The sequence below is a fragment of the Lutjanus erythropterus genome, chromosome 3 (genome assembly GCF_056507025.1).
Source record: "Lutjanus erythropterus isolate fLutEry1 chromosome 3, fLutEry1.hap2, whole genome shotgun sequence".
Classification (NCBI taxonomy): Eukaryota; Metazoa; Chordata; class Actinopteri; order Lutjaniformes; family Lutjanidae; genus Lutjanus; species Lutjanus erythropterus.
The window spans coordinates 46231566-46256050 of NC_139319.1; the positions used below are offsets into that span (position 1 = coordinate 46231566).

A 24485-nucleotide genomic window follows, 5' to 3' on the forward strand; every position below is an offset into this window, starting at 1 on the left:
TTTGGGGGAATCAACCAATAACATTCTTTAAAAGCATAAGTCATACCCAGCAACGGAGTCAGCCACACCTCCTCATTAAGATTAAAGTTTCTGTCTGGAGGCTGTCAGTCAGTCAGTCAGTCAGTCAGTCAGTCAGTTAGTTTGGGATGCTGAGAGATGGTCAGTCTATAAAAGGACGTCACAATAAAGGGTGCATGATTAATGATTCATGTTTTTTTGAAAACATATCCAAAACAACAATTTGAAAATGTTTTCCCACAGCACACAGCAAACATCAGACTGTATGTCAAAACACCCACAGTGTCATCATTAACAGAGACTCCAGTAATAAATTTTCCTTTACCCAGATTTTATTAGAGGAAGACAGGGCTGACTGACAGACGTATGCACCAGAAACAGGAATTTTCACTTTTTCATGACAAAACATTTCCTCCGATACCCTGTACATATAAATATATCATCAAATATATCAACAAATATCATCAGCAATCAATAATCAGAGTTCGATTTATTGCTCACCACCATCGAAACACATGCTTCTCTTTGTGTTGAATACAGCTCAATACAGCAGTGTTTAACAAAGTTGCCACAGAGATATACAGCAGAAGAAATATAACTATTGACTGAAACCCTAAAATTACTTTCATTATTATTTTAAAGTAAGAGATTGGAGAACTTTGATTTTTCCACTGACTTAAAGGGACAGTTCACCCTAAAATTGAAAATACATATTTTTTCCTCTGGCCTGTAGTGCTATTTATCCAGCTAGATATTAGCCATAGAGAGGTCTGCCTTCTCTCTAATATAATATAATTCATAGACCTTGTTGTGAGCAGTTTCATGTAGGAACTATTTTCTTTCTGCAGGAGAACCTACCGGAACTACTTTCTTTTCTACTAGAAAGAAAATACATTGAACTGCTCACAACAAGGTATGTGGATTATCTAGAGTAACTGCGTCACAATTTTTAGAAAGAGACGCTGGTTTGGAATTTTAATTTTTAATTAATTAATTTATTTAAGCACTTTAAGCACTTTAAGCACCACAATCCAATTGCCATTTCAGCCCATTGCATTGGAGTGAAGGCAGACATCTCTACAGCTGATACCTTCATAACTCTGAAACTCATAACAAAACAATCTAGATGGATAAACAGCACTACAGGCCAGGGGAAAAATAGGTATTTTTTGTCCCTTTACGTCTGGCATCTGGACTTCTGAAACAGCAGTGGCAGCTTCAGGCACTTCTTAATTACTTCCACCACTGCTATGAAGGCTACAACAAATCTACACACCACCAGGGATATAAATAAATCATTCAAAGAAACTCTTCAATTAAATAACATCAATTTATTAAATAAAAAGACTTCAGGAAATCTAAATTAATGACAGATTAAATTTAAACACATCTATTGAAATAAATAAAAAATATTTAAGTTTTTATGAGAAGACACCTCATTTGTGTGCTACAATTTGTCTACAATTTTGCTACAATCTTTTACTTTCATTTGTCTCACTTCCATAGGAGAGAAACCGCGACACTGAACCACAGACAGTGTGACATGCTCAAAGTGTGCCCTCCAGTGGATGTTGTGTTAACTGTAGCTGTAGTCACAGGAGCAGCTGTGGTAGATTCTCTAGCCTGTCCCATGCATGTCCCCACATTTCCTACTCCGTCCACAGCTGCCAGCTCTACACTCTGCGAGCAGCAGGAGGCGCTGTAGGTCACTACTGTGATGTTCTCGCCTCCTCCTCCGGCCACGGTGCTGGTGTTGAGGGTACCGTTACCTTGGCGGATGGTGACACTTGCAATGCCGGTTCCGTTGATGCCGTCAGTGAGATTAGCGATGAACTCCCACTGGGATGAAGCGCAGAGTGAAGAAAAGGATGGACAGCTGGTTGATGAACTGACTTCCTGGCACACTGGGCGGCTAACATCTGTCACCTGGAGACACAGAAACAGAAGTGGGAGAGATGAAGAAAAAAGACCATAAAGGAAGGAATCTCTGTCTGTCTGTCTGTCTGTATGTTTGCCCTCCGATTTTCTTGACAACCATTTATCCAACTGACTTCAAGGTGGTGCATTGCTGAAGACACAGAGGAGTGCGTTGTTAATGCACATTATGTATATTCTGCTGTTAGGGGTCCAATTTCGATGTTATATCTGCCGCCATTGTCACTCTAAATTGCACAAATGCTGTGTGGCAGGCCCTTGGCAGGCTTAGCGACAGTTACTAAGGAGGGTGGGGCTTATTGAAGGGTCAATTGGTCCATTTCAAATGGGCATGCATTTGAAATAGGCACATCCTGAATGAGCACTGCTAATCATTAAGAAAAAGGCAAAAGAACAAAGACAACAACTGCGAAAGGCATTCTCACATCATTAATTGTAACGACAAACTTTGACACATTGCACTGAAAAAAGAGAATTGTTGGACCAACTTAAAAAAATTACTTCAATTTGCAACACAAATAAATTAAGTTGTTTCAAATGGTTATAAAAGTTATTATTGATATTAAATTGAACTGAGTGAACTGAAATTGAATTACCTTGGCAGCCACAGAAAACCTGAGAACAGCGTAGTTGATGTCTGTGGCAGCTGTATTCTCCGCCTCGATGGTAAGGGTCACGTCTGTTCCAGATGCAGCGCTGGCCGGTATGGTTAAAGTCACAGTGCCATTGGCGCTGCCTCCACTGCCTGTCACTATGGTGACGGTGCTGGGTGCAGTTGAAGCGTAGCTGCGGTCGTTGTTGGCTCGCACCGTGAATGTCCCGGTCGCTGAGTCGTTAACAACTCCGTTGGTGGTTGTGGCGACGGTAAAAGGGATGGAGATAGTGGAGCCTGGTTCTACATTGGTGTTGTTGGCTTGGGCCTAATAAAGTGAGGTAAAGTATGGCAAAATATGGTTATATGTTTTTGTTTTGTACGCGATTAAATGTTAATGGGTGTGCGTCTACATCATAGCTGTCTTGAGTGGAAAAAAACATAGATGAAAGGATATATAGAATCATGAATATTATTTATCATTTACCATATATGTATGGCAACAATGGCAAACCAAAACAAGCTTGAATCATGAGGCTAATGCATCATGGGTTCAATCAAGGTTTTTTTTTTTTTATATTTCCAATCATCAAAAATATAAAAATGTCCCATGTTTACATGCGATTTGTGATGGCAATGTAGCCAGTCATTTCACCACCGCAACTTGAAAAGTCTGCTGTTTCCACTCAGAGAACAATACAGCTACACTAAACCAGACTTCCTATGAAGGATTTCCGTTTCTTAAGTAAAGTTCTAACAGATGGACAAGGATGATTTATTCTGTATTCTCTTGTGAGAATTAAAAGTCATATTAAAGGTATTGGATATGAACATGCTGTTGCTGTGGCCTACTGACTCATGATACCCTATTTTTTCCTGTGGTGATGTGTGATTTTGAGTTTAATGTCTTGATAACCATTGTCTACATGAAATTTGGTACAAATGTTTGTTGATATAAGGATGTATTAATGTATTTGGTAATCCTCTGGCATCACCCTGATGATGGCACTTTGATCAAGGTCAAATTTGGCCCAACTCCTTCAATTTCTAACCAAACTAATGTCATTCAGCTCACCATCAGCATTTGTTTTTGTTTAGTGCTAGCTACCTAATGTTAGCAGCAACACACTGAACTAAGATAGATATAGAATGTAGTATACGTGCATTTTATACTAACAATAGCATGTTAGCATTGTGACATTAGCTTAAAGCACTATGATGCAGCCTCACAAACACACAAGCATGGCTGTCTGACTCTTGGTCTTGCTTAAAGGAGTAATATGGCCAATGGCCATATTGGCCAATGGTGGCAAATGGCATTGTGTCATAGGCTGTTAGAGTCAACAGCCTCTGAAGGTCACAGAACATTTGTTGCATACACAAAAGGAATGAAACTGTTGTTTGTGATAGAATATGAAAGCATAATACAATATATTTATGAGACATGTAATGACACAAACATATATTACCCCCTTTGAGAGATAGTAGTCTCGCTGTCATTTCCTTTCCAGTGTCCTTGACACTGGATTGTGGCAAGTTTAGTTAGTTGCATCATTGCTGAAATGAGCTCATTGATTTGTTTCAGATGTTGAATTGGAGCTTGCCTTTTAGGACTTTCGTGTCTATTTTGACCGGATCTTCTTTCCACAAGGCCCCCCATATTTTAGCTTGATATGGGTTAAATTCGGTTTGGGTTTATCATCCATGCATTGTCACTCAGTCGCAGAATATTTTCCATGGCCAGAATCCCCATTACTTTGGCCCAAAGTGCTTTAATGTCCCCCAGGGCCAATATCTTTCCCATTGTCACTTCCTCAAATGCTTTAATCCAGTTCCTTGCCCCCTGTTGGGAAGCCAAAGTAACCAGACCATCAAGGTCAAGTGTTCATATGTACTGTACCCCTGTCCCCTTTATTAAGTGAGGGTAATTGTCCTGTATCAGTGTAATATTGTGGACTATACCTGGTTGTAATCTAAGGTCATATTCTCTTTTATCACTTTAAACTTTCTTAGCTTCCTTCTTGTTTGGAGTAAATATAAGACATCTTCCTGCTATCTCTCTCTGTTCTACTTCCTGTTCCTGTCCACTGCTAGCTCTCTGTACTTCATTTACTGAATTTTGTTATTGTGTGTTCCCACTTGTGGTTTATTGTCTTCTGTCCGTACAGCTTACTTTCCCTCCACACTTTCTGCTTTTGTCTTTTGGCTTGTAGTCCTTTATTCGACATTCAATATCCTCACATGCACTTTCATCAAATGTGTCTTTTTTTGGCCAGTAAGAATCTAAAGCTCTAGTACATTTTCCCCATTTCTCAGATAACTTTTTATGTCTTTAATTTGGTCTGGATATTTAATTCCCAAAATGATTAGCGGTGGTGCTTCCATATCTGCTGAGGCCTAAATTACTCTTTTGGTTAGAAGTTGTTCTTTAGGCTACTTGATTTGTTTTAACTTACAGTATCTCACAAAAGTGAGTACACCCCTCACATTTCTGCAAATATTTAATTATATCTTTTCATGGGACAACACTGAAGAAATAACACTTTGATACAATGTAAAATAGTCAGTATACAGCTTGTATAACAGTGTAAATTTACTGTTCTCTCAAAATAACTCAACACACAGCCATTAATGTCTAAACTGCTGGCAACAAAAGTGAGAGTTTAGGTCTGGAGACATGCTTGGCCAGTCCATCACCTTTACCCTCATCTTCTTTAGCAAGGCAGTTGTCATCTTGGAGGTGTGCTTGGGGTTGTTATCGTGTTGGAATACTGCCCTGCGGCGCAGTTTCCAAAGGGAGGGGATCATGTTCTGCTTCAGTATGTCACAGTACATGTTGGCATTCATGGTTCCCTCAATGAACTGTAGCTCCCCAGTGCCGGCAGCACTCATGCAGCCCCAGACCATGACACTGCCACCACCATGCTTGACTGTAGGCAAGACACACTTGTCTTTGGACTCCTCACCTGGTTGCCGCCACACATGCTTGACACCATCTGAACCAGATAAGTTTATCTTGGTCTCATCAGACCACAGGACATGGTTCCAGTAATCCATGTCCTTAGTCTGCTTGTCTTTAGCAAACTGTTTGCGGGCTTTCATGTGCATCATCTCTGGAAGAGGCTTCCTTCTGGGACGACAGCCACGCAGACCAATATGATGCAGTGTGTGGTGTATGGTCTGAGCACTGACAGGCTGACCCCCCACCCCTTCAACCTCTGCAGCAATGCTGGCAGCACTCATATGTCTATTTTCCAAAGACAACCTCTGGATATGATGCTGAGCATGTGCACTCAACTTCTTTGGTCGACCATGGTGAAGCCTGTTCTGAGAGGAACCTGTCCTGTTAAACCACTGTATGGTCTTGTCCACCGTGCTGCAGCTCAGTTTCAGAGTGTTGGCAATCTTCTTATAGCCTAGGCCATCTTTATGTAGAGCAACAATTCTTTTTTTCAGATCCTCAGAGAGTTCTTTGCCATGTGGTGCCATGTTGAACTTCCAGTGACCAGTATGAGAGAGTGTGAGAGCGATAACACCAAATTTAACACACCTGCTCCCCATTCACACCTGAGACCTTGTAACAACTAACGAGTCACATGACACCGGGGAGGGAAAATGGCTAATGGGGCCCAATTTGGACATTTTCACCCAGGGGTGTACTCACTCACGCCAGCAGTTTACAGATTAATGGCTGTGTGTTGAGTTATTTTGTTATTTTGAGGGGACAGTAAATTTACACTGTTATACAAGCTGTATACTGACTACTTTACATTGTAACAAAGTTTCATTTCTTCAGTGTTGTCCTATGAAAAGATATAATTAAATATTTGCAGAAATGTGAGGGGTGTACTCACTTTTGTGAGATATTGTATGTGTTCAGATGTTATTCAGAAACGTGGACTTTGTAGAGCTTGTGGAATTTGGAAGATGCCTTTCTTCTTTCTCCTCGGCTCTCACACTCAGCGAGACTTAGGCATCCCGCCAACATTTTATTCTAATTAATTTGCAGTTTTACTATGAGTAATCTTACAGCACTTTCGGCAATATACATCATTGTACAGCAATATACAATACTTCACACAACAGTCACTCAGACGGCATCATTCACACTTTTACTTTCACTCTTGTTATTGTCTGATCATTGCCACTACTTCATTATGCCTCTTCCCGCCGAAGGTGCTGCGCCAGAGGCATACTGTTCTCCAGTTGTCCGGCCGTACGTGAGTCCGTGCGTCCAGATTTTTATTTGCGCAATAACTTTTGAACGGGTGGACGGATTTGCACCAAATCTTGTGTGCTAAGACTCATGAACTGATTAAATTTTGGAGACCAACGCCTTCGAGATGGCCACAAAATGGCCGCCTGACAGACCTGTCTCTAAAAACACACTTCAATTCAATTTTAAAGCTTTTTTATATTTGACTTTGATATATTTTTGAATAACTATGTTGGATACTATTAGGTAATAAAGATAATAGCTCTTTCCTTGCAATCTTTTTTCATTAACTGTATACTGTATCAATAGAGCCATAATTCTCAAACTCCTGGGACACTTGCAAATAGGATTTATAATGAATCAGTGGTTTCAGTCAGGTGTAGGGAACACAAAAAGTCACAGTTGTATGAAACTGTTGCAGGCGGAGGCATCAGAATCAACGCTTTTTACGTCGACTTCTAACCGTTTTCATTAGTATTTAAAATCAATTTGTCACTTCAACTGTGTTCCGTATTTTAGCCTAGTTATAATTCTGAGAGTACTTTTACTTTAGTTTGCTTACTTTTACTTTTGTTAATGTGACTTTATTGAGTGTTTGTAATCATGTTTTCAACCTAGTCCATATACTGCTTTTGACAGCTAAAAGTTTTGTTCACATTATTTTACTTTTTGATACTACATCCTACTCCTCTAACATTTTGTATTGTGGTTACACTTATCGATTGCTCCTTTACTGTGCCTATTTGTTGACTTCAGGCTTATTTGACTGCACTGATCATTGGTCAACCAGCCTATTTTGCTTCTCCTCTCTCTTTAGACAGTTTAGGTGTTACAGCTATAACATTAATAGTATCATAATGATTTAACCCAGTCTCTTAGACATTACTTCCTGCACTGAGGACTAGGCGAACTGCACATGTATCAAATTAGAGGGATAAAGATCTCTCCCTATTTTGTTTTGGCTGATGTGACAGTATGGCTGTGTCCTGGTGCAGCGAGCTGACGTCTGGTTTTCCAACCAAACTCCTTTTTCGTGACAGCAATTATATGGTGGCAAATGAGAGTCGACGCAGAGATGAGACAGAGACAGGACAGCCAAAGTGATAATGCACAACCTCCTTCTGTGTATGTGTGTGTATGTGCTTGTGTATGTGCATGTACGCATGTGCGTGTACATGTTTGTTTGATTTAATCCAGATGTTTCCCCTCTGGTCATTTCCGAGAACTTCACACCCACGTATTGAATTGTTTTGGTGTTCCAGAGAGGCATATTGCGCCATACACTGGTGTTTCCCAATCTTGATTGTCAGGGCACTCTGGCCTTGAATGTTTCAGCTTGTTATTAAGCATCTGCAGAAGACTGATAACAGCCTGACTGAATTTGAATCCGGGGTGTTGGAGCAGTGAAACATCTAAAACAATGATGGCAGGGGTCCCTTTGGTCCAGGATAGAGAAACACCATCATAGACTATTAGAATTAACCTCTTAAGGTTACAGAATGCTCATGGCACACACAGAAGGAATAACAGTGCTCTATGTGATTAAAAAAAAATCGTCAAAATTGTTTAGTTTGTAAATGCTAAAGCAAAGAGAAGAACTGCTTTACTGAGGCAGAAAACTAAAGGTGATTGAGCTCACAGTTACAGAGATGCTGGAGGTCTTTATCTGTGTGGACGCCTGTCTCTGGAAACTGGTCTGTGTTGACCTGGAGGTGGAGCCGCTGTCCTCTCCTGTCAGACGAACCACAAAGTCACCTGCAGGGACTCCACTGAAGGTCACCAGGAAGTTGCCACTTCCCACCGACTGTGCAAAACAGAAAGAGAAAAAAACAAATGTCATAACAAGGTAGACATTAACATGAGATGGTCCGAATAAGAAGTTTGACTACAAGTAGACTGTAGTATTCAAGATGTGTGTCACTTGTCAGAATGTACAGTGACATCAACTACAACCAATGGCTTTCTTCAGGATAGAAAATGTTAATTTTCTTAATGATGTTTTTGTTTGGATAATGGGATGCAGAAAAGTAAAGTATGTACTTCGGCTGTGTAATACAGTGTGTCACATACCTGCAGTGATCCATTGACCAATGTTGGCCCTGAGCTGTCAAACAGAGTGACCTCTGTGACCTTTACTGTGTCACTTCCTGTCACAGAGACCAAGAGGCTGGCATTGCCACCTGAATGTTATGACAAGAGAGGAAAGGGAAACTTGATGAGTATCATCGTGACAGGTCCTTACATGTGAACATTATACACATAAGGAGAGAAGACTGAGAAACTTGTGAAGAGACAGAATAGTTTCTGTTGATGGGCTGGACCATTGTCATTTTGGGGTACTGTACTGTACAAAAGATTTTCAAGGCAGATAATGATTTGTTTTAGAGGCGTGTCAAGCTCAATTTAATCCCAGGCCACATCAGCATCATCAGGAACAGATCACCCTAAAATCTAAAATATATACTTTTTTCCCTGGTCCGTTCTGCCGTTTATCCATGTATAATGTTTTGGTGTGAGTTATAGATGGAGTTTTGGAGATATTGGTGGTAGGGATTTCTGTCTTCTCTCCAATATAATAGAATTAGATGGCACCAGTCCTGTGGTGCTCAAAGTGCCAAACTATATGAAACTCAACAGCAAAGTCTCTTACCAGAAATCATGAGCTGGTTACTCAAGATAATCCACAGACCTTGTTGTAAGCAGTTCCATGTTGGAGCTACTTTCTGTCTGCAGTAGAATCTACCAGAACTACTTTCTTTCTAATACAAAGAAAGTAGTTCCTACATGAAATTAGTCGCAAAAGGTCTAAGAATTATCTTGAGTAATGTGGTCATAATTCTTGGTTTTGAATTTTTGAATTTTTTTTTTGTTTCTTTGAGCACCACAAGCCAAACACCATTTAGTGTCATTATACTGGAGAGAAGGCAGACATCTCTATGGCTGATATCTCCAAAACTCTGACACTCACACCAAAACTATCTAGATGGTTAAACAGGCCAGGGGAAAAATATGAAATTTTGATTTTGGGGTGAACTGTCTCTTTAAATAATTAAGTAAGTCTCAGAAAAATAATGGAAGCCATTCGAGTATACAATTGATTATTTAAAAATTAAATATAAGGGTTGTGTCAGTTTGTTTACCCTACAGGCAAGGTCACCCATCCAAATTGCATAGTTACATAAAAATAAGGCTTATGTGGCTCTTGCGGGCCACATAAAGTAAGATTCCAGGTTGGATTTGGCATTGAATTTGACATGTGTGCTTTAAAGACATTGTTGAGGACAATGAGCAAAATAAAAGATGAAACCAAAAGATAATGAGCCCTTTACTAAATGTAAAAATTAAGATGACAATAATTATAAAAGTGGTCTGACCTGAAAGAGGACGTCCCTCCTTCAGACTGAAGTCCCCGTGAGCTCCTTCATGGGCTTCCACAAGGTTATAGATGAAGTTCACTGAACTTTGACCTGATGTACACACACACAAAACTGATCAATATGGCCACCATATATATATATATATATATATATATATATATATATATACTATAAATATATATAATTTTCATTTTATGAAGGGAATGAGCCCACCCCAACCTGAAAACAGATGAAATTGCCCCCTGCTCAATAAATTATTTCTAAACAAATAATATAATAATAGAAGTTGATTCCACTCTATTTAATAGAAGTCAATTTGTCCAAGTCATATGAACCATATTGGCCACTTTCATCTGGTGAAAACAAGCGCTGTAGTGCTGGGCCACTCACGTCTGTGACAAAAACTTCATCACAGGTTAGTTAATAATGTTACTGAGTAAATGAAATGTTTGCAGATTGTGTCTGTAGATCAAAATGAGTCAGGAAAGACTCTTAGTGATGATGAAACTAAAAGTTTTGGCTTGAAAAATATGGCCCTACTATAAAATACCTGCTTTTAGACTGGAGTTTGGTTTAACTGAATTTCACTCTTTTTCCACCCTAAATTGTAATGAGATCCAATCCCTATGGATTTGCTATAGGTGAACTTCATCATATTACCGACCTGTGACCTTAACAGAGTAGGGGATGTTAGAGTCAATGCTGATTTGCCATGATCCTGTTTGATTGTCAGTGTTGAGGCTTAAACGACGCAGGTTTCCTGCTGTGGTGAAGGATGCCAGAAGTCCACTGGACTGACTGGAACTCTGAGATACACCTGAGAGAGAGAGAGAGACAGAGAGAGAGAGAGAGAGAGAGAGAGAGAGAGAGAGAGAGAGAGAGAGAGAAACATGTTGAACTAACGCTGTCTTTTGAATGGCAGAAGGTGGAGGAAGTATGAGGCAGATGGAACAATCAAAACTGGTCTTAAGTTGAGGGACAATAGCACCTGTTGAGCTGGTTAGATTGAAGGTGAGAGACGAGGCTCCTGTGATGTAAGCAGTCATATTCTTCAGAGAACCATCAACAGTAAATGTGAAGTTATCAGGGTGTCCAGGATTCCTCACTACCTGAAAAACTGTCACCTGAGAGAAGAAAGAGCAGAAACTGCATATTTATGCACAGTGCCATCTCCAGTCAGGTTTAGATTGTATCGTTCGATATCTTACCACAGCGCTGGCTGATGAATCCTCTATTACACTTGTAGCCACAGAGAGGTCTGACTTGGTGACCTCGATTGCCTGACCTCCAGAGGCTCTGGCTAGGTCACGGTACAGCTGGGCATCTGATTGGCTCATCGAGCGTGGAGACACACCCCGAGAGTTTCTGCGTCGTCGTCGACTGGCCAGGACATCTGTCAACATGAATGTTACCTAAAGTAAGAGTAGAAAAACAGTGCAACGGTTATATTAGACATTATAATTATTATTCTTATTATATTACACTAGAACAGGATACATTATTTAATCATTAATGTATGGAATATGCTGACAATAGAAGAGCAAGGAGGGTAAAAGATGGACACTCACCACAGACTTGGTGCTCTCTATAAGGGCAGTGATGGTGCTTTTCAGATGTGCATCTTTAGCTGGAGCGTCAGTGAAGACAAAAATCTCAGAAGAGGGTGGAGCAGCAGTCAGGGCAAGCTGTCAAATGTTTATGAGACAGGAATAAGTATTCCAGGGGCTAGACTACAAAAAACCTTTCTGTGTGGACATTCCATACATACTAATCCATGATCCAGATGCCTCGTTTTCATCCTGTCTGTTAGTCATTATTTATAGTATGCAGCAATTTGCTTAACAAAATGGACTGAATTACAGGTGTGAAAACACCCTAAAATTCAAACTCAGCGAGGCTTTTAGTCGTTAATTTATAATCATGATGCATTCATACCAAAACTGCAATTTGTTTATTGTGTGAGACTAGTAGTAGTCAGACAGCTCTTTGTGTAATGTCCAGTTAGGATTTAGGATTTTTTCTGAATAATATTAAAAGTAGAGATGCACTGACTTCAATTTTCTTGGCCAATTCTGATGTCTGATTTTTTGAAGGGTCTGACCTCTCGATTCCAATTTAGGCTGATTCTGATTTTCAGTCTTTCTAAGAAATATAATTGACAGCATTGACAAACATTTTCTTGCAAAAATTAAATTGGATGTTTGTAATAAGAATATTCATAAAATACTATTTAAATTTTCTCCAAAGTCCTCCAGGTTACAGCAAGGCTTTATTATAGTTTTATATTAAAATTATGAATGGGGTGAACATGGAGATCTTGTGGGATTTCAACAAACAGATTTAAACAAACCGGAGACTAACGTGGTGCAACAGTTTGCTGCAGTAAAACTTTGCCGTGAGAAAAACAGACGCAGAAGTTAAAGGAGTCTGGATGAGAAAATGTTTAAGGAGACACATCAACACAGGTTGTTTATTCTTCAGCCAGAACAGGAGGTGAGATTTTAACTGTCCCTCTGTGAACAGCAGTCTGCTGCTGGCTAACATTAGCCTGAAGAGCTACATAGTTTATGGCTGTTCTGCGACATTGTCAGCTGCTCTGTCTTGTTGTAGACTGTCTGTCTTCTTTTTATCCTGTTCTTTGAATCTGTCTCTGACACCATCTTCAAGCAAGCATGTGTCTGAGTGTGTAGCTGTTATCAGCGCTGTGGTGATGTCATGGTCAGTTTGTCTGCTGCGCACATGACGTGACCATCATGCAGAACACGTGTGTGACAGTGACGGGCACAGAATTGAATACATGACGTTGACCGGCCGGTCACAGGTCATGACCGATCATGTGAAAACCGTCCCGATTCCGAGCATTGCCGATTAATCGGTGCAAGTCTAATAAAAAGGTGTATCCCCTTCTAAAACCAGTAGTGACTTCATCTCAAGTGGAAGCATGGTGTTTAGAAGACACTGGCTGCTGCAATGTCAGAAAAACAGCAGCTAAAGTGAATTTTAGACCCTACTTGTGTGGTGTTTGTTCAGTGTGTAGATGAATGACATTTCACGTTCAAGCCAATCAAAGGCGCATTAGGGCATGGCTTGCGTTCCTGGGAAAATATATTGCGTAACAGTATTGCTGCAGAGGCATGTTCTGGTCTCCATGGTATCCATTAATTCCTGGGCATTATCCCTCACTGAAGTCATCCTGTTGCCTCCTTTTCCTGCGTCTTGGTCCTGTCCCTGTTGCCCTGCATATCCTCCTATCGCAATGGCTGACTTGGAGTGAAACTGTCTCATAAGACAATATCATTTTGTTGCTTTGTAAAACTTTTTTGTCTACATTAATGATTCTAAGAAAATAAAAGTGGAAACACCTGCAGTCCAGACAAGCACAACTCTGGGATGTCTCCTCCTCCACTTGCAGACAACTTGTTGATGCTGTCTTTGAAGATGTCCGCATCAGTCGTCAGAAGCAAAGGCCCAAAACCTGCATATCAAATAGATAACTGTCACCACTTCCTGTCACTCAGTTGATTACAAATTTTATATTGACCACTGGGGCTAAAGTACTAATATTCTTTACAAAGGTAGACAACCTTAATTTTTCTTAATGTTGGGAGCAGAATATAGTAGATACCAGTAAAATATATTCAAACAATAAGTCAAGAGCTACAAATATGTCTGTACCTGGGTCATTGAAAGGTACCAATATGTAGGCAGAGGGTTCCTGCTGGGTTCCCCTCTTACTGTCAATGATGTCAAACGAAACTCTCTTAGCCTCTGCGATGTCATCGCTCATACTGCCTGTGGTGTCAATGACAAAACACAGCACTGAGGACTGGGAGAGGCCCATCAATCTGCAGGAACATGAGAGACAAAACACAATTACCTTGTACTGCTGAATCTGATCATGAATCAGAACTTATCTGTCAGTGATTAACATTCAACACTGTGCAAACCTGATTAAGTCATTAAAATATGGGTCTTGCAGCAAACGTGCATCTCTTAACTGCATGTTCAGGCAACAGACAATGTTTAATAGGATCAGATTATTGCTTAGCACAGAAACAAGGTCTGGATGTCTAAGTAAACAGTCCAAGCTTTTTAAATGTTTCACATACATAACAAAGATAGACACTAAATTGTTAAGCACTGGCCCCATGCGCCGCCAAACTACATTTTTGTACAAAAAGGGAAATTTAATGCAACTTAACACAGCCTTTCTTAACTGTGACACTTGTTGTGAACCAAATTAAAAACAAGCTCAACTGATGGCACACGCCTCAGTACATCGTCCTTTAATATGTCTGGCTATTCTGCAAACTTTAATTCCCCCTGTTTTCAGTTTCATTTTTTCATATTCTGCCATTTGAGAAGAACAAACTTTGTTACTGTTACTTTGTTACTACATTTTAAAAACAGTCTTGTCACTATAATTTTAAGGCATTTAAGTGGGAATTATTCATTATTTTTTATCTTGCGTCATTGTGTACAGCCTTCCCAACATCAAGACTGAACACAGAAAAGACAATTCCTTGTTTATTCATCAGTGCATATCATGCGAGACGCAATAAGATGAAAATTATGTTAAAGACACAACAACAAAACAACAACATAACGAGATAAAAAAGCCATGAACAACATAACAGGATGAAAAGGACATAAGACAATACAAGATTTAACAAGATGAAAAAGACGTAACAAGAGGTACACAATGTAACAAGACATAACAAGACAAAACAGACAGGAGAGGGAGACTTGACCACAGAAACAGTCAGTAGAAATGTTCTTCAGAGGACGGCTTTTTACTTTTATACTTTGAGTACATTTCAGAGCCTGTACATTTTCATTTTTTCTGTGAGTAAAGAAGTTGATTCAGTACTTCTACTTTTTTAGTCTTTTTTTTTAGTATCTGTACTTCTATAAGTACTGTGCACCATTTTTGTAGAATGCCGAACTTAAAGGCATGAAAGAACCAGATGTTTGTTCAACTGTAACATTTTCTTGGCCAAGGCTGACATTAGAGTAACTCTTTATGGCCATGGACAATCAGGTTAGTGTTGAACCCTGCATATTTGCTGTTTTAACATAATCTCATTGACTTTATTTCAAAGTGAACCATAAGGCATGGATTGCCATGGTCTCCATCTTTGTTATAATTTGGTCCAACCTACATCTTATGATGGTTATGTTTTTATTTCTCTTGTGTCGGGACACAAAATGGCTCAGGTGAAGGTGGCCCATACCGCAAGAAGTTCCTGTCTCCGACAGCTAGTCTGATGTCCTCCAGTAGCTCCATAGTGGCATTCACAGCCAAGTCAGCTGCTTTGTGGTGAAGTGAGCCATGACTGGACCCAATGTCATCTTTACTGATGCCCCCCACTGGGTCCTGTTTGCTTGTCTGGTCAAATGACCCACCATGGCTGCATTTACCTTGTAGCAGAGAGAAAATGTTTATTATATTTCCTACATCAGTTACAAAAATACCAGAGGTGGTACTCAACAAATATATAGATGACAGAGCTGTGGACTTGAGTCACATGACATGGATTAAAGTCAAACTCAAATCATAAATTTGATGACCCGATTTGACAAAATAAAAAAAAAGACTTGACTTAACACCAATGACTTGTGACTTCACGTGGACTTGAACCTTTTGACTTGAAAATATTTGACACCTTCGCCCAAGCCCAAAGATTGAAATGTATGTTATTTTAAAAGCGTGAATCCACAAGTCAATTCATTTCCTTTCATTTCTTGAATCAGCTAACATTAATGCTATTTATTCGCAGCATGTCGACACTTAATTCCCCAGATCCAGGTTGAAGTGACCCAACAGCATCCAAATCAAATTGCAGGAGAGAACCATGAAGAACCAATGTTAAGTTACTGAGCTCCAGTTGGAAAGAATAATACCAAAGATAGGCTAATCTTTTGGGGGTAGAAAAGCTATTAAGTGAACAAAAAGCCCATTGCAGTATGCAAAATGCACCCGCACAAAATTACAGATGGAGGCGCAACAACTTCCAACTTCATTCACCAATTCAAGTTCCACAAAGAATGGCAAGTTGAAACTAATATCATCATAGCCAGCTAAAGCTTAGCCCTTAATGCTAGCTTAAAAGCTACATTGTACATTAAATTGTTGTATTAAAACTTGTTTAGGACTTGAAATTCAAATTTCAGGACTTGGTTCTTGACTCTGGACTTGCCTGTCTTGGCCTGTCTTGAGATGTAATTTTGATTTCTAAATAATGACTTGTTCCCCCCTCTGGTAGATGATTCCTGACAGTTACCTGCAGGTTTTGCAGAGGAGAAGATGTTGAAGTATCCTGAAGTGAGGAGCCCCTGCTGCAGCAGGTCAGGAAGGAGGTTGTTGTCACAGTTCCCGTCTGTGCAGTTTCTACAGGTTGGAACAGTCGGGCCTGCAGCAATTTCAACAACAGAAATCACACTTGGCATAGTTAATTTATCTGAAAATATGGGATAACATATTTTAAATAAGCCAGTTTTACAAACACTCTTACACATTAGTTTACTTCAAACCACAGAGAAATATCTCTGTATATATTAATAATTGTATTTGAACAAGAGTCTCTAAACTGGTATGAATAATTCTTGAGAACTGAGACAAATCATGTCACTAAAGGAAACATTAAAAAATAATTTGCTTTAATTTCTAAACTTGTTCTGTACCAGTAAACAGCCTTGTTCCAGACAATAATTCATAACTTCAAACAATTTAAAAATGTGTTAAAAGCCTTCAAAGTCTAAAGCTAACAATGCATACTGATAACATAGGTGTAAAAATTTGTTTTAATCATCTTTGTTCTAAAATAATTTTTTTTTAAATGTTGGCCCTTGAAAGTTATGTCTCAAATCTCCATCAACTCCGTCAGATTTTTACAAAAACATGAGTTAATCAGGCGTAAAAAGTGTTAGCTATACCCTGTCAACTCTGTAAGTCATCAGCTCTGTCAGATTCTTCATCTGATGGAGCTCTACATTGTCTACATTGATTAAAAAAATTAACCACAAGGATGTTGCCCTGTTACAAGGGTGTTTTTTTTAGTCAAGAGTTTGATATTTTCAAATATATTTTCCTGCACAATTGAAGAGTAAAAATCAAAACCTTCTCCACATACAGTGTTGTCCTAATTCTCAAGAATGAGTAAAAATAATCATTTGAACGTTTCTATAACTGGATAAATTGTGGCCACTGCTGATTTCATCAGTGATAGACTATGTTTAAAATGTTTTAAAATGGGCAGAACAATGGTGAACTTTTTGTGCATTTAAATAATGAGTTATGTGTAGTTTGACACAGTTAAGTTGCACTGTATGAGTACTAAGCTGTAGGCATGTGTGTTGAGTGTATGCAAAAATATTGAGTAACAATGTACCCATTTTCATGTGTTGCTTTGTGTATATGCATGTTCTGTAAAGCTTAACATGCCGTGGCGGGGAGGGAATTTGTTAACTGACAGGTGACAGATAAGCTGACAATGTGCCCTGTGTGATTTCTCGCTCAAGCGTATGCAGTCAGTGTGACCAAGCAGCAGTTTTGTGGACAGGAGATCAGGACAATCTTACCTGCCAGGTTCTCAAGAGGTTGGTCAGGTCTGATCAGAGTGCTGTAAGGAGCTTTGTTCCCCAGCTCCACCCAGTTACTGTGGCTGTAGAAGTCCTGAATATGCAGAAAGAGAAACAATATTTTCCACACCACCCTTTCTTATTGTTTTGATCATGCCCGTCTTCACCGTCTCCACAACAATCAGTAAGAATAATCATGACTCATATCACCTGTAGAGTATGACAGATTCGTCCAAGAGTCCACCTCCCTGCAACAAAGTTCTCCAGCTTCACACTGGCCTTCACAGCAGACACACCTTAACAACAGGATAAAGAACAGAGAGTTAGGTACAAACTGAAGCTGCAGTTTCCAAGATGTGAAAATCATCCAGCACAACATGCAGCTGACGTGAAAAACTGTCACATTATGTCTTATTGAGAAGCAGTAAATGTCCTTCATTGACTAAATTTATTGTGGAGTCTGATGTTTTAAATCTAATCTTTTATCAGTGGAAGAGATGAATACAAACTGTCTCCTGAACAGCAATGAGCATCTCCTACATACATTTTTCAACAGATTCAACTGTTTATTTATCATAACTTACAGACAACTTGAATTACACTAGCCATCTTTTGATATCAGAAACAAATTCATTCATTCATTCATTTTGTGTAACTGCTTATTCCGTAAAGGTCGCGGGCTGCTGGAGCCTATCCCATCTGACATTGGGTGAGAGGCGGGGTTCACCCTGGACAAGTCGCCAGTTCATCACAGGACTGACACATAGAGACAGATAACCACTCACACCTATGGGCAATTTAGAGTCACCAATTAACCTAGCATGCATGTCTTTGGACTGTGGGAGGAAGCCGAAGAACCTGGAGAGAACCCACACAGACATGGGGAGAACATGCAAACTCCACACAGAAAGGCCCTGACCCAGTAAGCTGGGGGATCGAACTCAGGACCTTCTTGCTGTGAGGTGGCAGTGCTAACCACTGAACCACCCATCAGAAACATATATGCTCACTAATTAATTATTTATTGGATATATTTTAGTGTACTAATAAGGACAGGAGTATAATATTAAATTTAATCCAAGCAGTCAGAGTGTTATCATTGCCCCTTGGTGGGGACAGATGTAACAGTGGTTGGTGGTGGTTTTTGTATGTGTGTGTGTGTGTAGTCTAGTGGTAACTAGATTTTAATTATTTGATTTGAGTTGAAAGTAAGTCTACATTAAATTTAATGAAGCATTTTCATTTTCTAACTGAAAGGTATTACAACACAAGCTGGGTGCTTACTTTGCTTAATAATCCTTCATAAATCACAAACTACTTGAAATTCTCTAGTTATCTTTTGATGTTAGAAACATATATATGTTCAATATGTGTTAATAAGACAATTGGTGTATTTTATTATACCAATAAGGACAAGTATTTAGTTATTATTTGAAATGAGTTAAAAGTAAGTTTACATTAAGATTTAGTGAAATATTTTCATTTTCTAAGAGAAAAGTATGACAACCCAGCAAAACAGGGTGCTTACATTGCTTAATTGTGTTTGTATGGGAAACTGTCACTGAATCTCTTCAACCAAATTACACACATTTATATTACTCTATGTGATCTCCTTTTGATAATTAATTCAATGACTTTCCCCTGATACTGTTTGGAGGCCTCCTAGGGGGCCCGCCTCCCACTTTGAAAACCTCCACCATTCTATCTATCTATGTGGAAAAACATCACAATACATCATTTTGTTATTTGGCACCACCAACTGGCTAAATGGTGTCATGCAGTTTTATTTAGTGTAGATTTTGTAATTCACCTCTGAGCTGGATTTTCCATTCCTAAAATATATGATTTCCTCAGAGCAAATGAAGGAATAGAATGACATCAAATGTAAAAAAAAACAAAAAAAAAAACTATGAAAACAGAAATATAATGTGTTTTTCATGGATTTCTTGTGCAGGAAAGCAAAGTTGGATGTGTACCCGCTGTGATGACGTCCCGCCCTCCCTCGAAGGTCTCATCATCAAAATGGTGCTCCTCGCTCAGTGCAAAAACCACGTCCACTTTTGCGTTGCTGAAGTACATGTTGGAAATGGAAGTTTGAAACATGACGGTGGAGAGCAGAGACGTGGAGGTCCCTGTGAAGGAGCAGGCCCTTTGCACCTGGCCAGGTGACAGGCTGTCATCAATCTGGAAACACACACATGACAAATAACTGACTGCATAAAAATCTGTTTAAAACACAAACACTGCCCTTATGTTCCTGCCTCATGCAGTTTTGCTTGATTTTGTTGGACCAAATAGATGTTAAAGGGACAGTTCGCCCCAGAATTCAAATTCAAAGTTTCATGTAGGACCTACTTTCTGTCTACCATAAAAAGATCATTTTAAGTAACCTGGTCATGATCTCTGGAAAGGAACAGTCATGCTGAGGTTTTCAAATATATTTTTCTTTCAGCACCACAAGCCATCTTGTCTGTACAGCCAGAGCTCCAGCACTGACACCATAATGATTGAGTTGGATGGATGGATTTGGGGTGAACTGTCCCTTTAAGAGCTCCATTACTCCTAGAGACTCATATCTCCATCTACCTGTTTTTGGGGTAGATCTGGGAACAGAGGTCATAGGGAATACCTCCTATCATAAAACTACTGCAAGTGCAAATTATTTGAGATAATGTCAGTTTATTTGTCAATTGTTTGTTTTCAGACTTCAGTTATAATATATTTATCACTGATTCTTGAGAACTGACACAAAACCATGTGTTGGGGGTTTGATTTAAAAAAATGTATATTTTAAAAGATCAAATTTCATAATGATTGATTTTTTTAAACAGGAATGATGTCTGACAAGAATGCTATTTATTTATTTATTTGTTTATTTATTATTTTATTTTTCTTTAAATTGTTTGAAGTTGTGAATTCTTGCCTGGGGCAAGATTTTTTTTTTTCTCAAATAAAAGCAAACCAAAATATTTCAGAAATTACATATATTTCATATGTGTAAATCCTTAAAGAATAAATTTGCACCAGAAAATTGGAATTAGAGTTTTGGTATAATAATATTTAAATTTTATTTCCATTTTTAGTTTGACATAGTTTGTTCCAGTTCTCAAAAATGGGTTTGGGTTATTTATTTATAATTTGCCCTAATCATGTCCACAGAGTTGATCCAAATTGACTATAATAAAAAATGAAAACAATAGGCTTCTCTAGATATTTGAATGTGTCACAGTTGCAGCGTGGCTTTCCAACTCACTGTCAGGCTGAAGTCGTGTCCCTCAGAGGCAGCAATGTCCCGGCACACCTCAGCTGTCTTTCTGAGGACTGCCCTAATGGTGATGTCACGGTGAGTGGTGGAGTTCTGATTCAATGAGAAGAGCGGCTGGAAGCTGTGAATGAGGCCTGGCAGTGAGAGGACCACTGCCGCCATGATCAGCATCATAACCGTCCGACTGGTGGTCATGATGCAGGGCAATGAAGGTGGTAGAAGAAGAAGTTTGGATGGATAAACGTTTCTCTGCTGTCTCCTGATTGCCACTCAGTTTGCTCACTTTGTGTTGCACACTTTGTGTTGCTACTGTCCACACCAAAACTTAAATACTAACTAAATAAATTACCTATTAACTAAACAGAAGCAAGGGAATTTGGGCAACCTGTAGTATCTGCCCCACTGTGCGCACTGTGCAGTAAATCCACAGTGGGTTGCCACAGACAGTGATCAAGCAACCAGTGTAACGAGGCAACAAGTGGCAAGTGAAAACACCTGAGGAAGGAAGACAGAGAGAATCAGAACAGAAAGCAAGGAGGGAAACTGTTTAGAAAGATTAAAAACATAATACATTAATAACATTAAAGGGACAGTTCAGTTCAACTACATATTTTTCTTCTGGTCAGTAGTGCTATTTATCCATCTATACTGTTGGTGTGTGAGTTGCAGAGTTTTGGAGATATTCACAGAGATGTCTGCCTTCTCTACAATATTATAAGACTGAATAGCTTGAGGCTCAAAGTGCCAAAAAATACGTTTGAAAAACTCAGCAGCAATGTCTGTTTCCAGAAATCGTGACCTGATTACTCAAAATAATCCACAGAACTTGTTGTGAGCAGTTTCATGTAGGAACTATGTTCTTTTTACAGTAGAATCTACCAAAATGCCTTTCTTTCTGCAGCAAAACCTACCAGAACTACTTTCTTTCTGATAGAAAGATCATAGAAAGAAATGATGATAGATAGACAGAAAGTTCCTACATGAAACCGCTTACAACAAGGTCTGTGAATTGGTTCTCAATTTTTCAAATGTATGTCTTTGGTGCCGTTTAGTCCCATTATACTGGAGAGAAGTCAGACATCTCTGCGGCAGGGGAAAAATATCTACTTTTGATTTTGGGGTGAACTGTCTCTTTAAAATTGAAGTCTTTTGAATTGAGAAGTTTCAAGGTTGGTATAGGCTAAATATTGTTTAGTCAATTAATCTCTATTTAAAAGGTTTAAACATAATCCCTAACAAAACAAGATAAATTATTTAAATATTTCAAAGAAAATGAAAAATACTAAAACCCTGTATTACCTCTAAAAATGTATTATGGCAATAATGATTTTTAAAGGAATTAAAACTTTTGCTAATTATGATATGTATAAGTTTGCCAGTACTACATTTAGAAATATACAGAAGGTGTAAAAACATTTGATACACTCTTACCTGTGTGCACTCTGCTCTTTAGCAGTCCAGCCTCTATTCAGATGTTGGCACCGCTTCAGGATAACTTTTGCAGCATTCGATGTTTATACTCAGGTAGATTATATTGTGTGTTTTCCTGCGTTATCTGGAAACCTTAGGAGTGTGTGTGAGTGTGTGTGCTGAGAGACAGTGAGGGCCCTCGTTCCCCCTCCTTCTTATATAGTTACCACTCATTGAACTGATGAATAGAATTCCAAAGTACTCCCCCACCCTCTTTTTTTTTTCTTTGCTTGTACATGTTTGAGTGAGGACATGAGCCTGAGTGTGCTTTTCATTGTTTGTAATGTACATCCTCACAAAGGGGATTTTTAATATCAGTGTCATTTAAAAACATTCATCCAGCTTTTCCAGTCAGGTGGATGGATCTCTCTATCCCATGGCTTAAATATACTGGAAGCACTTTCCTTAATTGATCAATGGTAACGTTATGAATCAATTAATTGATTAATCTTTATTAAAAAAGATATTTGCCTATGCCAAACAATATGATCAAAGCAACAACAACATATTGCATATTCTCTGACAGCATTACATAACCTATTAAACATAAAGATACAACATAAAGATGTACAGTAGTAGATATTAAGCACATATACTTGAATCCTCATAAAAATAATAAAAAATAATCTGTTATATTTCAGGTTTTTTGTAGAAGATCAATTAAATTTGACTTGATAAACCAAACTCTTAATGGCAGATTAATGGATCATCAATTAATTGTTATCGTCACATCAGATCTATACGTAATGTCATCCAGTTAAACGATAAATTTGATATGTCTGTGTCAGGTAAGGAGCTTGAGTCAGGGCATGTTTAGCCTAGCTTAGCATAAAAAACTGGAAGCAGGGGGACACAGATAGCTTGGCTTTCTACCACAAAAACAGTCCTTTACTCCCAAAAATTTACATAAATAAAGACGGATGCTGCGAATCAACTTGCCCCCACTCTACAAAACTGAAGCCAAAATCTTCCAGATATGAGCGCTGCCATCTTGAGCTGGTGATGTCATTTGGAGCCAGAGTCTGGCAGTAGTCACCGGGGTCGGAGCCGCCGTTTTGAGTTCCCATCCATACAACTGGCTGGCTCAATCAGATCTCAGTGGTCAGTCTTGGCATGAAACCCCCTTTTTATATCACCAAATAACTAATTAAAACCAAACTGATGAAAGAAATGGAAAAAAAACCTAAAAACAAACAAACAAACAAACAAACAAAAAAAAAAAAAAACAGAACTTGCTGGGTGTGTACGCTCTGTGGGTGCTGGGGCCAGTGGGCGAGTCACCAAGTTCTGGGTAACTCTGTGATTCAGATTACTCAGAAATGTGACTCTCTTTAGTAAGTCATTTAAACTTGAGTCAGAAAAAGGAGTCAAACCTCCCATTTCTAAAAGCATTTTATTTTTTTAAATATAAGTTACATAACATTACGTCATGTGACTCACTCCATTTACGTGACTTCATAATGTATCTTATTTCAACCCAAATCATGATCTTTTTTCCAAATCCTAACCAAGTAGTTAGTTGCCTAATCTTAACCAAACTGCTACTGATTCACAATGTTAACCAGAAATTCTTCCTGGCAGAAACTGCCCGTGAATGCCTGTGAGATGAGTCTTTGATGATGGTTGTGGCCCTTCGTAGACATCGGGTTTTGTATCTTACAGAAGCTAAAGAGTAACTTATGCATCTGTATGAGACAGAGGGGCGTGACAAAGCAGTGTCGGTATTTGTTGACCTGTGATGAGAGTGTACTGACTAGGCTAACCACTTCTTCATTTTGGATATACATGAAGAGATATAAATCTTGTCATCTCTCTCTTATACAGAAAACAAACAAACAAAAAAGCGTATTTCCTATAATGTTGAGTTATGTACTCCATGGATTTGATGTGGAGAAAACCAGAGAACCTGGAGGTAACCCAACCAGTCAGGAAAAATTGTGCAAATTCCACACAGAAAGGCCCAACAGCCAAATCCAGGACCTCTGTCCTGCTGTGACTGTGACAGTGCTCATCAATGAGCAACCACGCTGC

The 24485-nt window shown here is 39.0% G+C and overlaps 1 protein-coding gene across 1 annotated transcript; it reads right to left on the reverse strand.

Moving 5' to 3' along the window:
* Nucleotides 1-1270: 1270 nt before the first annotated feature.
* On the reverse strand, nt 1271-23638 carry LOC146330916 (von Willebrand factor A domain-containing protein 7-like). The gene is made up of 18 exons (XM_084710978.1): nt 22416-23638; nt 20973-21479; nt 19696-19903; nt 17930-18015; nt 17720-17813; nt 16423-16551; nt 15373-15559; nt 13814-13983; nt 13501-13613; nt 11707-11823; nt 11347-11550; nt 11127-11262; nt 10803-10955; nt 10136-10228; nt 8832-8941; nt 8401-8565; nt 2550-2873; nt 1271-1944 (listed from the first exon to the last, which is right to left on the reverse strand). The coding sequence occupies exons 2-18, from the start codon at nt 21177-21179 to the stop codon at nt 1513-1515; spliced, it is 2928 nt and encodes a 975-aa protein (XP_084567104.1). The 5' UTR covers nt 21180-21479; nt 22416-23638; the 3' UTR covers nt 1271-1512.
* Between the last annotated feature and the right edge of the window lie 847 nt (nt 23639-24485).